General features: G+C 42.8%; 1 protein-coding gene across 1 annotated transcript in view; it reads right to left on the reverse strand.

The window, feature by feature from the left end:
• Positions 1–15588, reverse strand: part of B3GLCT (beta 3-glucosyltransferase) — a 530741-nt gene that overhangs the window by 65123 nt on the left and 450030 nt on the right. Inside the window, exon 9 of the mRNA XM_077298263.1 lies at positions 5327–5458. Coding sequence (XP_077154378.1) covers positions 5327–5458 — 132 coding nt within the window. The remainder of the gene's footprint in view (positions 1–5326; positions 5459–15588) is intronic.

A 15588-nucleotide genomic window follows, 5' to 3' on the forward strand; every position in this document is an offset into this window, starting at 1 on the left:
AATGGTGTTGTAAAAATGAGAAATTGCTGGTCAACTTTTAACCCTTATAATTCCCTAACAAAAAAATGTTGGTTCCAATATTGTGCTGATGTAAAGTAGACATGTGGGAAATGTTACTTATCAAGTATTTTGTGTGCCATATCTCTGTGATTTAAGAGCATGAAAATTCAAAGTTGGAAAATTGCAACATTTTTGCCAAATTTCTGTTTTTTCACAAATAAACTCAAGTAATGTCAAGGAAATTTTACCACTAACATGAAGTACAATATGTCATGAGAAAACAATGTCAGAATCACCGGGATCCATTGAAGCGTTCCAGAGTTATAACCTCATAAAGGGACAGTGGTAAGAATTGTAAAAATTGGCCCTGTCATTAACGTGCAAACTACCCTTTGGGGTAAAGGGGTTAATCAAATTTTTACTTCTTACAAAATGGTTGATAAAAATAATCATACTATACAATCCCAAGGAATTGAGTACAATTTTGTATCAATCATTATGTATGGCAAGATTACAATGTCCAATCTTCCCTCTCACCTATCTGAACTCACATTTTAATATTATATTGGGTAAAATATCTAAATAACAATTCAAACATGGAAACCATACCGTAAGGTGTTTCATATCTGAAATGTTAGGTTGCTTTTAAAGAAGTTAAATATCACAGCTCTTGCAAGTATTTTTGACACCACTGCTACACTTCTAATCCGTACCCCCCACTGTTTACCAAATTTTGCAAAAGCACCCATGTATATCTTTTTTTTCCATCGGAATGGTGGTATTTAAGCAGCTCACAACCTCTCCCACTGATGGAGCAGTTTTTGCCAGCCAGTGTCTAGCTATGGTCTTTCTGGTTTGATACAGTATATTGGCTATAGCTAGCTGTAGAGGGGTTGGATTTCCAATGTCTCCCACATAGCCCAACACACACTCTTTAGGGCTAAGAGATATGTGAATTTTAAAGACCTTGAGAACCAATCTACTGACCTCCCCCGATAGCCCAACCAGGTGGGAGCAGGGTGTGAACATATGAACCCTGTTGTCTGCATCATCTTCCCTACAATTTGAGCAAAAATCACCTGTCCTAGAGCCCGTCCTGTATAGCACTTTTGGAGTTCTATATACTCAGTGTATAAGAAATATTTGGGATCTTTTTGGGCTGTGTTTATAGATACTTTCTCTGGAATTATACATGTGGGATATAAAGGCTTTAGCTATTCAAGGAGATGGGTAGATCAAAGACAGACTGATGGGTTATAATTGTATGCCGTAATTGTAGATACTTGAAGTCAGAGTTACACAAATGAAAAGGCTGTTTAAATGCTCAAATGTGCAAAAATAACCCTCCTTATAAAGTTGATGTAAGCATCTCCATCCTCTCCCTTTCAATTCCCCCAAACCTTGCTAATGTTGCAATTCCCTTGAACAGGGGTTATTCCAGATAGGAGGGTATGTGGAATATTCTCCCATTCCCAACCATTTCTTAAATATCCACCAGATGGACAAGATTTTAAGTCGGGAAGCATCCCAGGCTTGGACCTAAGCCTGCATGACTCTAGTAGTTCTACTAAATTACCTCACTCCCCCAGGAAATGTTAGCACTGGGGCGCCTGCACCCCCTCCAAAGCCCATTCTATAAAATGATGAAATTCAGAGGCTAGAAAATAAACCCAAGTATGTGGCAAGGTCAAACAACCCATAATTTTGAGCAGCTGTAGCTTCTCCAACTTTATCCTGGGAATACCCTTCTAGCAAACTAAGTCCCTAAAAATGTTATGCATCTTCTTAAACCAATATTGGGGAATCCAAATGGCACATTTTGATCAGACTTGTCCTATCCAAGGCCGAGATAGGTAATTTCCCCCATGCTTCAACTTTATTTCTTGACCAAATTACCAATTCACTCAGATTTAGAGGGATATAATCTTTTGTCTCTCTTGTAATATATATGCTGAGATATTTAAATTTTGAGACTACTGGGAGCATGAAAGAACTACTTAGTCCTGAGATATCTTTATCGTCCAAGGAAAGCAGCGCAGACTTTGACCAATTTATGGCTAATCCCGAGAAGGCCCCAAATCTATCTTATACAGTGGCATATAAAACTTTGAGCACCCTTGGTCAAAATTACAGTTATTGTGAATAGTTAAGCAAGATGAAGATAAAATCATCTCTAAAAGGCCTAAAGTTACAGATGACACATTTCCTTTGTATTTTAGGCAAAAAAAAAGTATTTTTTCCCATTTTAAAAGTTATAAAACGAGAAATTGGGCACATTTCTTGGGTAGAGGGAAGAATGGATTCAATATAATGTCAACAAATTCTTGATGCAAACTTTTTACATCTGTAAAAAGTTCCATCATTACTGTGACCCATTGCACAAAGCAAGTTCCATACAGGCATAGTTTGGGGAGTTGAGTGGGAAAGATCTTGACTTGCCGCACAGTGCCCTGAACTCAAACTCATCAAACAACTTTGGGATGACCTAGAATGGAGATTGGGAACCAGGCACTCTACTCCAACATCAGTGTCTGACCTCAGAAATGTTCATCTGGACAACAAAAAGACACTGGCAAAGACTCCCAAAGACACCAAAATCATTTCTTCCCAGAGGAGTGGAAGCTGTCATAGCTGCAAAGGGGGAATCAACGCCATATTATTTTCTATGGCTTTAGAATTGGATGTCATAAAGGCTCCAGTAGGTGTAATATGAAGATGCTTCCATACTTTTGCCCACAAAGTGTATGTTGGCATATTTTTCATACGCACGGCACCCAGTAAGAAGGGGACATTTTAAGGTTACAGGTTGTCCACAATACCATTACAAATCTATGGCCCTTCATGTCCTAATTAAAGGGTTGTTCTGGTTTAAGCAAGTTATCACCTCTTCCACAAATAGTTGATCACTCCCACAGTCGATAAAAGAGGCCTCCAGTGGCAAAAAATATTGAACTAATGTTTACTACATAATGAGTGATCTAAGAGGGGAGAGAAAGCATTTATTGTGCAGAGAAGTAGCGTAATAGCGTGTTATATGCTGATCAACAGGAACTTTAGTTGGAGGATAATTACCGTACTCCTCGGGATGCTATGAGTTTGTTGTGTAGGCTTTGGTAATTGATTGGGAAAGGCAGATGTTAGAAAACACAATGTAACACTTGAGTCATTTAATCAAAGTGGATAAAAAAAAAAAAAAAGATAAAAGAAATCGGTAACAAGAGAAAATCATCATTAGGCAGAAGTTAGGGGCAATTGAGGAAGCCGCCATGAGCTGTGGAATGGGCACCATTTGATTTTTGATTTTTTTTCCATATTGTGTATTTATCATCATTTGGGATGGTCTATAACTAACTTGTTTGCTTACTATGCTATATAATAGCATTCTCCACACAAGTGGGCTCCCTGAATGCATGTCCTCCGCTGCCATTTAAATATCACTACAAACTTCTGATAGCGGCATTAAAAAAACTGGTTATGAGTGCACTGCCTTCTTTCGTTCCTCCCTCCATACAAACACACACTGGTGGTTAAAGCAGCTGGAATCCATCTTGGTCCTCCAATGCTGGACTTCATAGAAGAATATAATTTTCACTATATGGTCATTATACAAAAAAGTAATTAGAGGAAGCAATCAAATCATAGCAGGTTCTGGTTCGCTAATGGAAGTAAAAAAAAAATAAGTACAGTAAAAAAAATAGTTAAAAAAAAATGTGAATCTTGCCCCCCTTTTCCCATTTAAAAAAATAAAGAAATAAAAAAATGAAACATCTTTGGTATTGGTGCATATGTTAAAGTCCAATATAACAAACTGTAAAATGAATTATATGGTTAAAATTTTTTAAAAAAATCAAAATGCTGAAATTGCTATTTTTTTGTTTCAGTATCTCCCTAAAAAAAGCAATAAAACATCCTATATATCCCAAAAAATGGTTTAAAAAAACATTAGCTTGTGCGATGCAATATAACCAGTCCTTAACCAACTTCATTGATGGAAATATAAAGTTACCGGTCTCAGAAAATGGTGACACAAACCTAATATACAATACAGTAAAATACATTTCTCTTTCAAAGTTCTGAAATACATTTTTTTTTCAATTACTATAACAAAAATAATTATTCAAGATTAATATCATGATAATTGTAAACTGCCGGGTCATTTTATTGGAAAGGAAAAAGGGAAGTTAACAACTACGGTCAGTGAGAAACTCAAGATAAGTATGGTCTGCAGGGAATGGCCGTATTATATACAATATATATATACGGTATATGTATATATATATATATATACACATACACACACACACACACACATACAGAACTTACACACAATATTGGTATTGTGGTAAATTTTGATGTCTTGTAACATAAGGCAGTATCATCTTTGTAACAGAGACTCCTCATCTTAGGAAGGGGGAAGGTGGGTGAACATGGGCCAGTGTGCATACAAATGCCAGGACTGAATTTAAATGGAAATATCCACCTGAAGAAGACGGCGCACGCCGTTGAAACGCGTTGTGGTTTTACCCTAACTGGTGTCTGTGTTCTCCTTCTGCGCTCCTGAGACCGGCTATTCTGTTCCTGTTGCAAGTCTTTCTCCCCCGTTGTGGGGTGTCCGGCTGGAGCTGCGCACTTATTTCCTCCTCATTGGGACGGCCGCTAGCGCTCCTTCTACAAACCGCCATTTGTTGTTCTACAGGACTGAATTTAAGTCTTTGTGCACCCATGGTGTCTGGTGTCGTCGAAGTGTTTATTTTTCTCTCTTTTGAGTTGAGCCAAAACAAAATGCAGGACTCTGGTCCAGCAACCACATTGATGATAATTAACTGCCTGACTAAAGTGCTACGAATGGCCTTAAACTTACCTGCTTCACCGGTACCTCTTCTGATTAGTAGGCCTGGTGTGACGTCATGCATGGGTCAAGCTGCAACAATCAAACTATTCGGGGTTTACTAATCAGATGTTGTCATGTAGGATTGGGGCTGTAGTTCAGCAGCTAAGGACCAGCCACGTGGCGGCTGGACCAAGGTCTTGAAAATCAATTAGCTCAACTCTACTGTTTTCCGCTGTAACTTGGGCATGCAAGGGGGTTCCAGTTATAGGGAAAAACCTCTAAATGCAGTGACAGATGTCATTTCCATATAACCTTGCCATGATAAGGTGCTGCTAGCCCTATACACTACATAACAGTAAGGTCCAGGTAAGGTGTAAGTGCATAGTAGCGGTTATAAACATTCACAATTACAATACAGTGGGTTTAAAGAAACTACATGTTGTAAATTTATGGTCCCAAACACCCAAGTCAAAAAAACTACAAATGTACACTTACACAGACTGGTAGGGTGTTGGAGAAAGTGGTGGCACATTGTGCTGCTTTGGGAGATTTAGGTTCTTCTGTGCAGAGCTCAGGCACTGGTGTAAGTTCCAAGGCATCAACTTTCTGCCATATATACAAGGCAATCTATTAAAAAAAGAATATGAAGAAAAGTTTCAGTGACACATTTAAATGGAAAGACAGATTATTTCAATCCGGTTCCGATTAGTAACATGAATTGATTTTTTTTAAATCTATAAGCCATCCACCTAGAAAAAAAAAAAAAAAGTAAAATAATTGCAGTTTTATCAGTGTCCACTAGAGGAGACACAGGATATTAATATTTCCTATTTTCTGTAGCTCACTTGACAGCTTTGTTTATTAAATTGGATCAGAATGCGCCACATAGAGAATTTAAAGCTGTTCTCCACTCATATATTGATGACCTATGCTTGGGAGAGGTCACCATTATCAGATTGGTGGGGGTCAGACCCCCAGACACCCTATTGATCAGCTCTGGTTAGATCTAAACACTTAACAGAGCTGTACTGTGCATTTCCATCCAATGTGTACTGGCCGAGGTCAATTAATACACTTCAGCTACTAATCAAGAAAACAGCTGAACGATGGGGTGCTAGGAGTAGGACCCCAACCCATTAGATATTAATTAACTATCCTTAGGATAAGTGGTGTGCTATTTTTATTTTCCTTCTGTACCCTGTAACTTGGGCATCCAAAGTAGTCCTAGTGACAGGTAAAACATCCCTATTCAATAACAGAAGTGAAGTAGACACTTGTCAACTAATGAGCCTATAATGTGTGATAACTTTGTTTTTTCGGTTACTCTTGCAGGTTTTTCGGCAGCATAGGTATGATTACATTTATAAAGGAACTGCACGTTCAACAATATTTGCATAAATCATTGGGTCAATGGAATGTAAAAATAAAACTTTGCACTACATCTTATCAGATGTTCCTTCTTTCTCTACTTGCTGGGATGGGGCTGGTCTCTGCTTGCTCATTCTCCCCTTACAATGTGCACTGACAGCGCATGCTCTTGCTGGTTTGTCACTTCTGATCAGAGCCACCATATTCCACAGTGACAAAATCCCACTGAGCATTGACAACTGACGCATGTTCAGTAGAGGCCAGTCCATGAAATGGACATCACTGATGATGCATCGCTTCAATGTGGGGGAAGATACTGTGGCAGTGACCACAGGCTCTGCCACCTGATGACTACTTGTTTGAGTTGGGAAGCGTTATCACACAGGAAATGGTAAATAGAAAAAAGCTATCAGGTAACGTAGTGAGGGAACAATAATGACTTTTGAATTCAAGTATATTAGAAAATAGATTAGATTATGACATTAAATAGACATTTACAATTAAAATAAATTTTAGTCTCAGACCACCGCTTTAAGGACATACTAGGAGCTGTAATTTTGTGAGATACAAGTATATATGGTGTGGGCTGACTTAACATTGCAATTGTGCGCTGTGCTAAAATTAATTCTGTATTCATATACTGATAGTGGTCCTGGTGTTGTATTTATGTAGTGATTATGGTTCTCATGATACATTCACGGACTGATGTTTCTGGTGCTGTATTCATGTATTGATGGTGGTTCTGGTGCTGTATTCATGTACTGATGGTGGGTCTATGGTTGTATTTACTGACGGTGATTATTGTGCTGTATTCATGTACTGATGATAGTTCTGGTGAGGCATTCATAGGATAAAGTGTTTGTTCTATACACTGCAATAATGTGGCATTGCTGTATACAGTATAATCTATCAGACAATCACAGGTTCAAGTCCTCTATGGGAATAAATAAAAAAGAATGAATACTGTAAAAAGAAATGAAAAAAAAAAACAATGAAGGGATTGCACTGATTCACTGCAAGTCTATATTGGACTGTTGCTAGGGGTGTCATTTCAATTCTCGCTCAGGTAGAAGGAAAAGTAGAATCAGCCCTGGCTACAAAATATACTCCATGCTTCTTCGTGCTAACTAAGGAATGAAGATGAGGAACCAATCTCTCTGTATAGAAGACATCATAGCTGCTATTCTCTTCCCACCAGGTCAGACTCCAATGCAAATTAATAAATGGAGGATCAAGACAGAAACTGGTGAAAAGGCTGGACACAAGTGTGTAATGAAATTTTGCTATTCCTTATATACACATGAAACGACAGCTTATTCTGAAGAGTTAATTGAAAGTGCAGTTACCCTTTAATTCCTCTGGACCTATTTAGAGCTTTCAAATCTGATGCTAAATTCCCTTTAAAAAATACTACTCTACCCTGTTTAAGGCGAGATAATATGGAGATTGATTCAGCACTGTTTGGTCAATAGCAGCAATGAGATTACAGTGGACTCATAGTTATGATCGCACTGTATTCACTGGAGGATTAATCTCTGCGCCTCTACCATCTTTTTCCCAGTCAGCAGCATTTGATGGATAGCCATATATCTACATAGAAAGAATGCTACTATTACAAATATTGGAAATACACAAACTATCTCTTCAGATAAGAAGATGACTTGAACTCTAGCGCCACCTATTGGAAGTAGAAATCCTAGAAATCAATATCGACCCTTAACGAGCCTTGTCACATGACTTTAGATAAAAGCCAAACCAGAATCTCAATTTCCAGACACGTGTTTTGGGGTGTTGTCCTTCCTCAGTGCAAAGTTTGAGATTTGATTTGGCTGTATGAGAGGCCTCGGACTGGGGTCTAAGGGAGAACGTTTCTGTTTATGGAGAATGACATGACATGGTAAGGAGGCTTATATGAAGACTCATACCTATATATTCATTGTATTCTTTGATAGCTGCTATTAGCCTTGAATAGAGCAGCAAATTATGTTTACAGATTCATTTTATTGACTCTACAGAGAAACCTACTTAGAAGCTAAATGATAGGTACACTTGAAACTATTTATTTTATTTCTTCAATGTCAAGTTGTTAGAAAATGCTAACTCCAGTAATTATTTATTATGTTCCTACAGAACAGAGAAGCGCTCAACAATTGTCCATTGGTTGACATCAGGCCTTTACTGATCATTCTTTCTGATTTCCAGGAATGTGTTCTATAAGACAGGTAAGAGTAGTAATGAGCTAGGTTTTCATTTTATTTTATGTACAGAAAAATGTACTATGAGAAAACAAATATTTTCAATGGAACATGGACTCTCAGATGCAAGGTGGATGGAAACAATTTGTTGTTTGGGAGAACATTACAAATCATCTTAATTACACTTATCGAGGAGTATATAGCGGCATATTAATTAAGACACAGCTAAAAATACAACAATCCGCAGAATAATGCCGGTCACAATGTCCACAACAAACTGGATAATGACACAAAATTATCCTTTCTGCAAATCTAGTTCATAACATTTAGGCAATATGATGCTACAAGGATCAACAAAACTCAGGCTGAGGCTACCCATGATGTTATTGGGAGGACACAATAATATTAATACGAATAGTATTAGACGAGTGTACCTCCAAATTCAGGCAGGAAATGACTTTCATCTTGATGATTTTACACCCTTTACAAGTGGATTTTGTGGCATTCTTTTCTGGGCCAAGATCCTATGATTTTTCGCCTTTAACCTTTCAACATCAGTCAGTAATAAATACAACCCAAAGTCAGACACAATACTGTTTTACATCACTTTTTACACAAATGCTTTTTCGTTGTATATACAAACTAACAGTATGCTGTAATTAAAAATATATTAAAAACACAACTCCTCTCGGCTGTACCCAGCCTTTTTCAGGTGTCTTCTTGAGCTACCCAACTTTTTTCCCCAGCCCACAGTGGCAATAAGGATATGACACATTTGTCATGCGTCTGGGTTTAAACCCTTGAGTCTGTGCTTTGTTGCCGGCTTCTCTTTCCACCGAGTCACAGAAGATACACCTTTTCTCCGGGTGTTTAGCTTCTGTTATCCTTGCTTCAGTCTTTGTAGGGTAACAGGAGTCATCATTTAATCAATCGTCTGTACTATCAACTTTCAGGTGCGGCTTTACATACTTTCCTCCTGCTGGTATTCCATGCTGGTGATAGTCTCATTTGGATGTCCAGCCATGCTGCTGTAGTTTAAGCCAGTCAGTGAAACATCAGCTAGGATTTATCTCTTTGCTGTTTATGTTCTTTTCTCTGCACCTATCTTCTGTTTCCTTTTAGGAAGTAGGCGCATATTCTCTAACAGTACATACTTAATCCTTTATTTTGTACTAGCTGAAGAGCCCGGCGTTGCCTGGGCATAGTAAATATCTGTGGTTAGTTATAGCACCTCACTTCTCTTATTTTCCCATCATGCCTCTCATTTTCCCCCTCACATCTCTCATTTTCTCCCTTACACCTCTCATTTTCCCCCTCACGCCTCTTATTTTCCCCCTCACTCCTCTCATTTCCCCCTAACACTTGTCATTTCGACCTCACATCTGTCATTTTCCGATCACTCCACTATTTTCCCTCACTCCTCTCATTTTGCACTCACACCTTTTTCATTTACACCTCACACTCATTTTCACCTCACACCTCTCATTTTCCCCTCAGTATATACATGTTTGTCATCTCCCTTATATATAGTATACACCTGTATGTTATCTCCTGTATATAGTATGTACCTGTATGTCATCTCCCCAGTAAATACCTGCTGTATGTCATCTCCTCCTCTATAAACCTATGTGTCATCTCCTCTTTTATATAGTATATACCTGTATGTCATCACCTCCTGTATATAGTATATACGTGTGTCATCTCCTCCTGTATATAGTATATACCTGTAAGTCATCTCCTCCTGTATATAGTATACACCTTGTGATGCAGTGACCCCTGTAACAGGTAGGGGGCGCTGCATGGTCTCCCCGGTATGTGCACGGAGTCGTATTGAGGCCGTGAGGATCGACCTGCAGTGATGTCAGGATCACGTGACCAGCCCATGTGATCCATTACTGTGGGTGTGGTTACAGGTACATAACGTGACCAGGGTGTGGGTCACATGGGTCTTCTGTGTGGTTCCAGTGTTTGGATCTGGTAGGTCCAAGTGCAAGGTCCTGGAAGCCTGTGTGGGAAGACCTGGGAGGAGGCTTCCTGGAAAGCACATGGCTTGGACCTGGTGGCCTGGGTGTTGGACTAAGTCCTGAATAGCACCCAGACAGGCCACATGCCTCTGTGGTGGACGGTCCCAGGTGGGATGGACGTTCTGAAGACCACAGTGTGATCATGGTCCTGGACAGTCTGTGTTAGAAGCTCCTGTGAGTGGAGTCTTCTTGGAGCACCTGAGAGACTGTGGACCTGGATGATCGGTGTTGGGGAAGCTACCGGCCTTCGGTGGCTCTGGACTGATGTGTGCCGGCCAGGCAAGTTGGTGAACCCCGTAAGGCAGTTTCCCCAGGAGAGAGGACTGACAAGGAGTCAGCAGATGGAGCAGGAGCTCCCATAAGGTATCAGTGACTGATGGTGCTTGTTATGTTCTATGAACTGTGTGGTAGCCCACCGCAACTGGTCAGGAGAGGACCAGCATGTTTACTTGCTGCAGACCAGGTATGAAACTTGATGTGATGTCCTGGTACAGTGTGTAAATGGACTGTTCATGATGTGGTTTATGATACCTTAATAAACCAAATAGACTGTTTTGTTTTAAAAACCCGTGCTCGTGTGCTGAATATCGCGGCCAAGCGAGTGTCCCCCAATACACTCAGTAAGAATAGTCTTACATTTGGTGCTCGAAGTGGGCAACGATCCAGCACGCACACGTGGAGTTGATTGCTGTGGCTCGGCGGGGCCACAAAGATTGCGTCTGGCTGTAACTCGGCGGGGTTACGAAGCTGACAAGCGTCTGGCTGTAACTCGGCGGGGTTACGAAGCTGACAAGCGTCTGGCTGTAACTCGGCGGGGTTACGAAGGGGACAAGCGGCGTCCTGTGGACTGGTAGGTCCACGAAGCCGGCGGTAGAACCTTGTGGAGCGTGGCTGCAGTGGCAGCAAGAGGTTCCACAGCAGACGGAGCTGCAGTGGCTTGTGGTTGGCAGCCGGAGGTGCCGGTTGTATGTGTCTGCAGCGGGAGCTGTGGCAGTACCAGCAGGAGCTGGTGAAGTGACGTATAAAAGGAAAAAAAAAAAAAAAATTTATTTTTTTTTCTCCCCCTTTTTCTGCCAAGTTGTGCTGACTCTTAAAGGGCCAGTACAAGACCAGAGACAAAGGGGTGTACTGTGCGAACTGGGGCCTGAGTGCCGTGGGGAAGTCCACGGGGTGTATCCCAGGGAGGGGAGTATCCCTAATAGTGAGCGGGGACCCCAAATGGAGATGCTTGCCCAAAAGGGGGCAGAGTCCCAGAAAGGGGCGGTAACCCGAATAGGGGTAATGGCCCAAAAAGGGGTGGAATCCCGAAGGGGGGCTGAATCCCGAACCGGGGTGGTGTCAAAAAGCGGAGCACTTGCCCAAAAAGGGGGCGGAGCCAAAAAAGGGGCGGCAATCAGTGAGGTGTCACGACTGTGTCCTTTTTGGCTGGATGGAAAGTGTGTGTGGGGGTTGATAGACCCGGGGAGAGAAGCGTCTTTGCTGAGAACCCTTCCAGGAAATTCTGTGTCACCTGGGGACACTAAATATCTTCAGGTAGCCACTATCTACATTGTCGCAGCGGACATTTCCACATACCATGAGGTGGCTGTAGTCCCGATCTTGCCGTATCCTATGGTAATAGGACAAGATTTGGAAGCACTGTGGGAAAAGGCTGAAGTGTTTGTGGATATAATGTGGATGTCAGATAGTAATGTTGAGAAGGCGCCCCTTAGAGTTGACAGTCCTAAGGTAGGCCTGACCAGAGGTAAAGGTGTGACTGTCCAACTAACTGACCTGACGCCACCTGAAGTGTGCCACAATACGACTGGTAGTGGTCTGGTGGATAAAACAAGTGGAGCTGACACCCAGACAGAGAGTGACTTGCGGGGTCATCATACTGTGGGGTGTGACACAAATTCTGGGGGTGACTGTGACAAGTCATGGCCAGTAACAAGCGCATGTGCCATGGTGACAGGTGGAGGATGGGGTCCAGGACCTGTGGTGACGGGTGGAGGACGGGGTCCAGGACCTGTGGTGACAGGTGGAGGACGGGGTCCAGGACCTGTGGTGACGGTTGGTGGTGACTCCCATTCAGACGGTGATGCCAGTGGGAAAGAGTGCAATAAGGTTGACTCAGATACAAATGGCAAGTCTTCCTCCCGTCGCCGGAGACGTAAAAGAGGCAAAGGGACTGAACCAGTTGTTCCGTGTGAAGAATTGACGGAAGATGCTGAGGACCTGGGGTGTATGAAGTACTCTGAAGTCCCAGGGAAAAGGGACGAACCTAATGATGTCACCGCTGAGACCCAAGAGAGGGCCGACCCTGACAGTGCAGAGGCTGAGGGTGCAGAAGTGGAGGAGGCCACCAAGGAAGTGGTGCCTGAAGTAAATACCTCCTCAAGTGATGGATGTTCCACCAATCCAGAGGATGGGAAAAGCGAGATAGAATTGATTAAAGAGACGGTGAAAGACCATGTTGAACGAGAAAGGGTCCTGAGACAAGCAGCTGAGCACAGGGTGGATGAGCTGGAGAAGGAAGTCTCTGAGCTCAGAGGTCACCTGTTCACGTGGCAAAGTGTGTATCAGACCCTAAAGGAAGACATTGGGGTGCTTAGAGAAGCACTAAAAGGCCCTCTACAAGAGAAAGAGGTGGTGGTCGCAGACTTCTCGTGCCAGTACCAGAGTGGTAACGAGGTGAAGCTGCTAATGCCCATCTTGACCCGGGGTCTGGAAGAGGGTAAAGCTGAAGAGGAGTTGGCGCTAAAAGCAGAACAAGATAGTCACCCGGTTGTGACAGGTGTCTTGATGGAAAGGTCCATGGCAAAGCAGGAGCCGTCCGTTCCTGAAGAAAGTGAGACTCCGCTCTTCAAGTGCGTGGTAGATGTACCCGTAGAGGCGCAAGATGCATGTACCCGTGAGGGTGTGCATGAGGCCTTTAAAAAGGCAGTAGAAGCGTGTAGTGTGCACTGGGCACTGGAGACGAAACAGTTGGTGATACTGTCTACTAAGGAAGTCACAGTGAAGAGGGTGGCTGTCCTGAGGGACATGCACCTACAGTGCCTCCGCACGAAACAGATGATCCTGTTGAGGAATAATGAAGCCACTCGATGTTTGGAGCAAGCCAGGAAAGCTCAAAGTCATCTGGGCTTGGTAGAGGACACAGTCCAAGTGCCCAGAGCTCTGGTAGCGAAGCTCATTGGCAGATTTGGGAAAGTGATGCAGGAGATGGTTGATATGTCCGGTGTGGAGAGACTGAGGATTCCGGCTGAAGACGAGGCCCAGGTGGGTGAAGATGGGATGGTGTCATTCCTGGTTGTCGGGTCCAAGGAGAGTCTAGGGAATATCCGGATGCTCCTGAGGTATCGCATGGCATACCTGAGAGAAATAGAGCAGCTAAGACTGTACAGACGGCAGGTCAATAAACAGCTGCAGAACATAAGGTGGCGACCCTGGAGAGAAAGGTCGAGTAAAGAGACAAACTGGACTAAAGGTTTGGTGACACAGACAGACTGTGACTTAAAGGTCAAAGCTCAAGGCCTACATGTTGACCGCTGGGGGCGGGTTAAACTCAACAACTGGATGGTTGTGTGTGATGCTCAAAACCGACTGAGACGGTTCTCGACAGGTAGGGCAAGGTAACGTGCGTGACATATCCCGTGACCCCACGTGTATGACAGGTGTTCAACCCCACAAGTTTGAACAGAGGGGGGGGGATATGTGATGCAGTGACCCCTGTAACAGGTAGGGGGCGCTGCATGGTCTCCCCGGTATGTGCACGGAGTCGTATTGAGGCCGTGAGGATCGACCTGCAGTGATGTCAGGATCACGTGACCAGCCCATGTGATCCATTACTGTGGGTGTGGTTACAGGTACATAACGTGACCAGTGTGTGGGTCACATGGGTCTTCAGTGTGGTTCCTGTGTGGTTCCAGTGTTTGGATCTGGTAGGTCCAAGTGCAAGGTCCTGGAAGCCTGTGTTGGAAGACCTGGGAGGAGGCTTACTGGAAAGCACATGGCTTGGACCTGGTGGCCTGGGTGTTGGACTAAGTCCTGAATAGCACCCAGACAGGCCACATGCCTCTGTGGTGGATGGTCCCAGGTGGGATGGACGTTCTGAAGACCACAGTGTGATCATGGTCCTGGACAGTCTGTGTTAGAAGCTCCTGTGAGTGGAGTCTTGGAGCACCTGAGAGACTGTGGACCTGGATGATCGGTGTTGGGGAAGCTACCGGCCTTCGGTGGCTCTGGACTGATGTGTGCCGGCCAGGCAAGTTGGTGAACCCCGCAAGGCAGTTTCCCCAGGAGAGAGGACTGACAAGGAGTCAGCAGATGGAGCAGGAGCTCCCATAAGGTATCAGTGACTGATGGTGCTTGTTATGTTCTATGAACTGTGTGGTAGCCCACCGCAACTGGTCAGGAGAGGACCAGCATGTTTAGTTGCTGCAGACCAGGTATGAAACTTGATGCGATGTCCTGGTACAGTGTGTAAATAGACTGTTCATGATACCTTAATAAACCAAATAGGCTGTTTTGTTTTAAAAACCCGTGCTCGTGTGCTGAATATCGCGGCCAAGCGAGTGTCCCCCAATACACTCAGTAAGAATAGTCTCACAACCTGTGTGTCATCTGCTCCTGTATATAGTATATACCTGTATGTCATCTCCTCCTGTATATAGTATGTACCTGTGTGTCATCTGCTCCTGTATATAGTATATACCTGTGTGTCATCTCCTCCTGTATATAGTATATATCTGTGTGTCATCTCCTCCTGTATATAGTATATACCTGTGTGTCATCTGCTCCTGTATATAGTATATACCTGTGTGTCATCTCCTCCTGTATATAGTATGTACCTGTGTGTCATCTGCTCCTGTATATTGTATATACCTGTGTTTCATCTGCTCCTGTATATAGTATATATCTGTGTGTCATCTCCTCCTGTATATACGTGTGTCATCTCCCCTGTATATAGTATATACCTGTATGTCATCTCCTCCTGTATATAGTATGTATCTGTATGCCATCTCCTCCTGTATATAGTATATACGCGTGTCATCTCCCCTGTATATAGTATATACCTGTGTGTCATCTCCCCTGTATACAGTATATATGTGTGTGTCATCTCCTCCTGTATATAGTATATACCTGTGTGTCGTCTCCTGTATATAGTATATATCTGTGTGTCATCTTC

Source organism: Ranitomeya variabilis, chromosome 3 (assembly GCF_051348905.1).
Source record: "Ranitomeya variabilis isolate aRanVar5 chromosome 3, aRanVar5.hap1, whole genome shotgun sequence".
NCBI lineage: Eukaryota > Metazoa > Chordata > Amphibia > Anura > Dendrobatidae > Ranitomeya > Ranitomeya variabilis.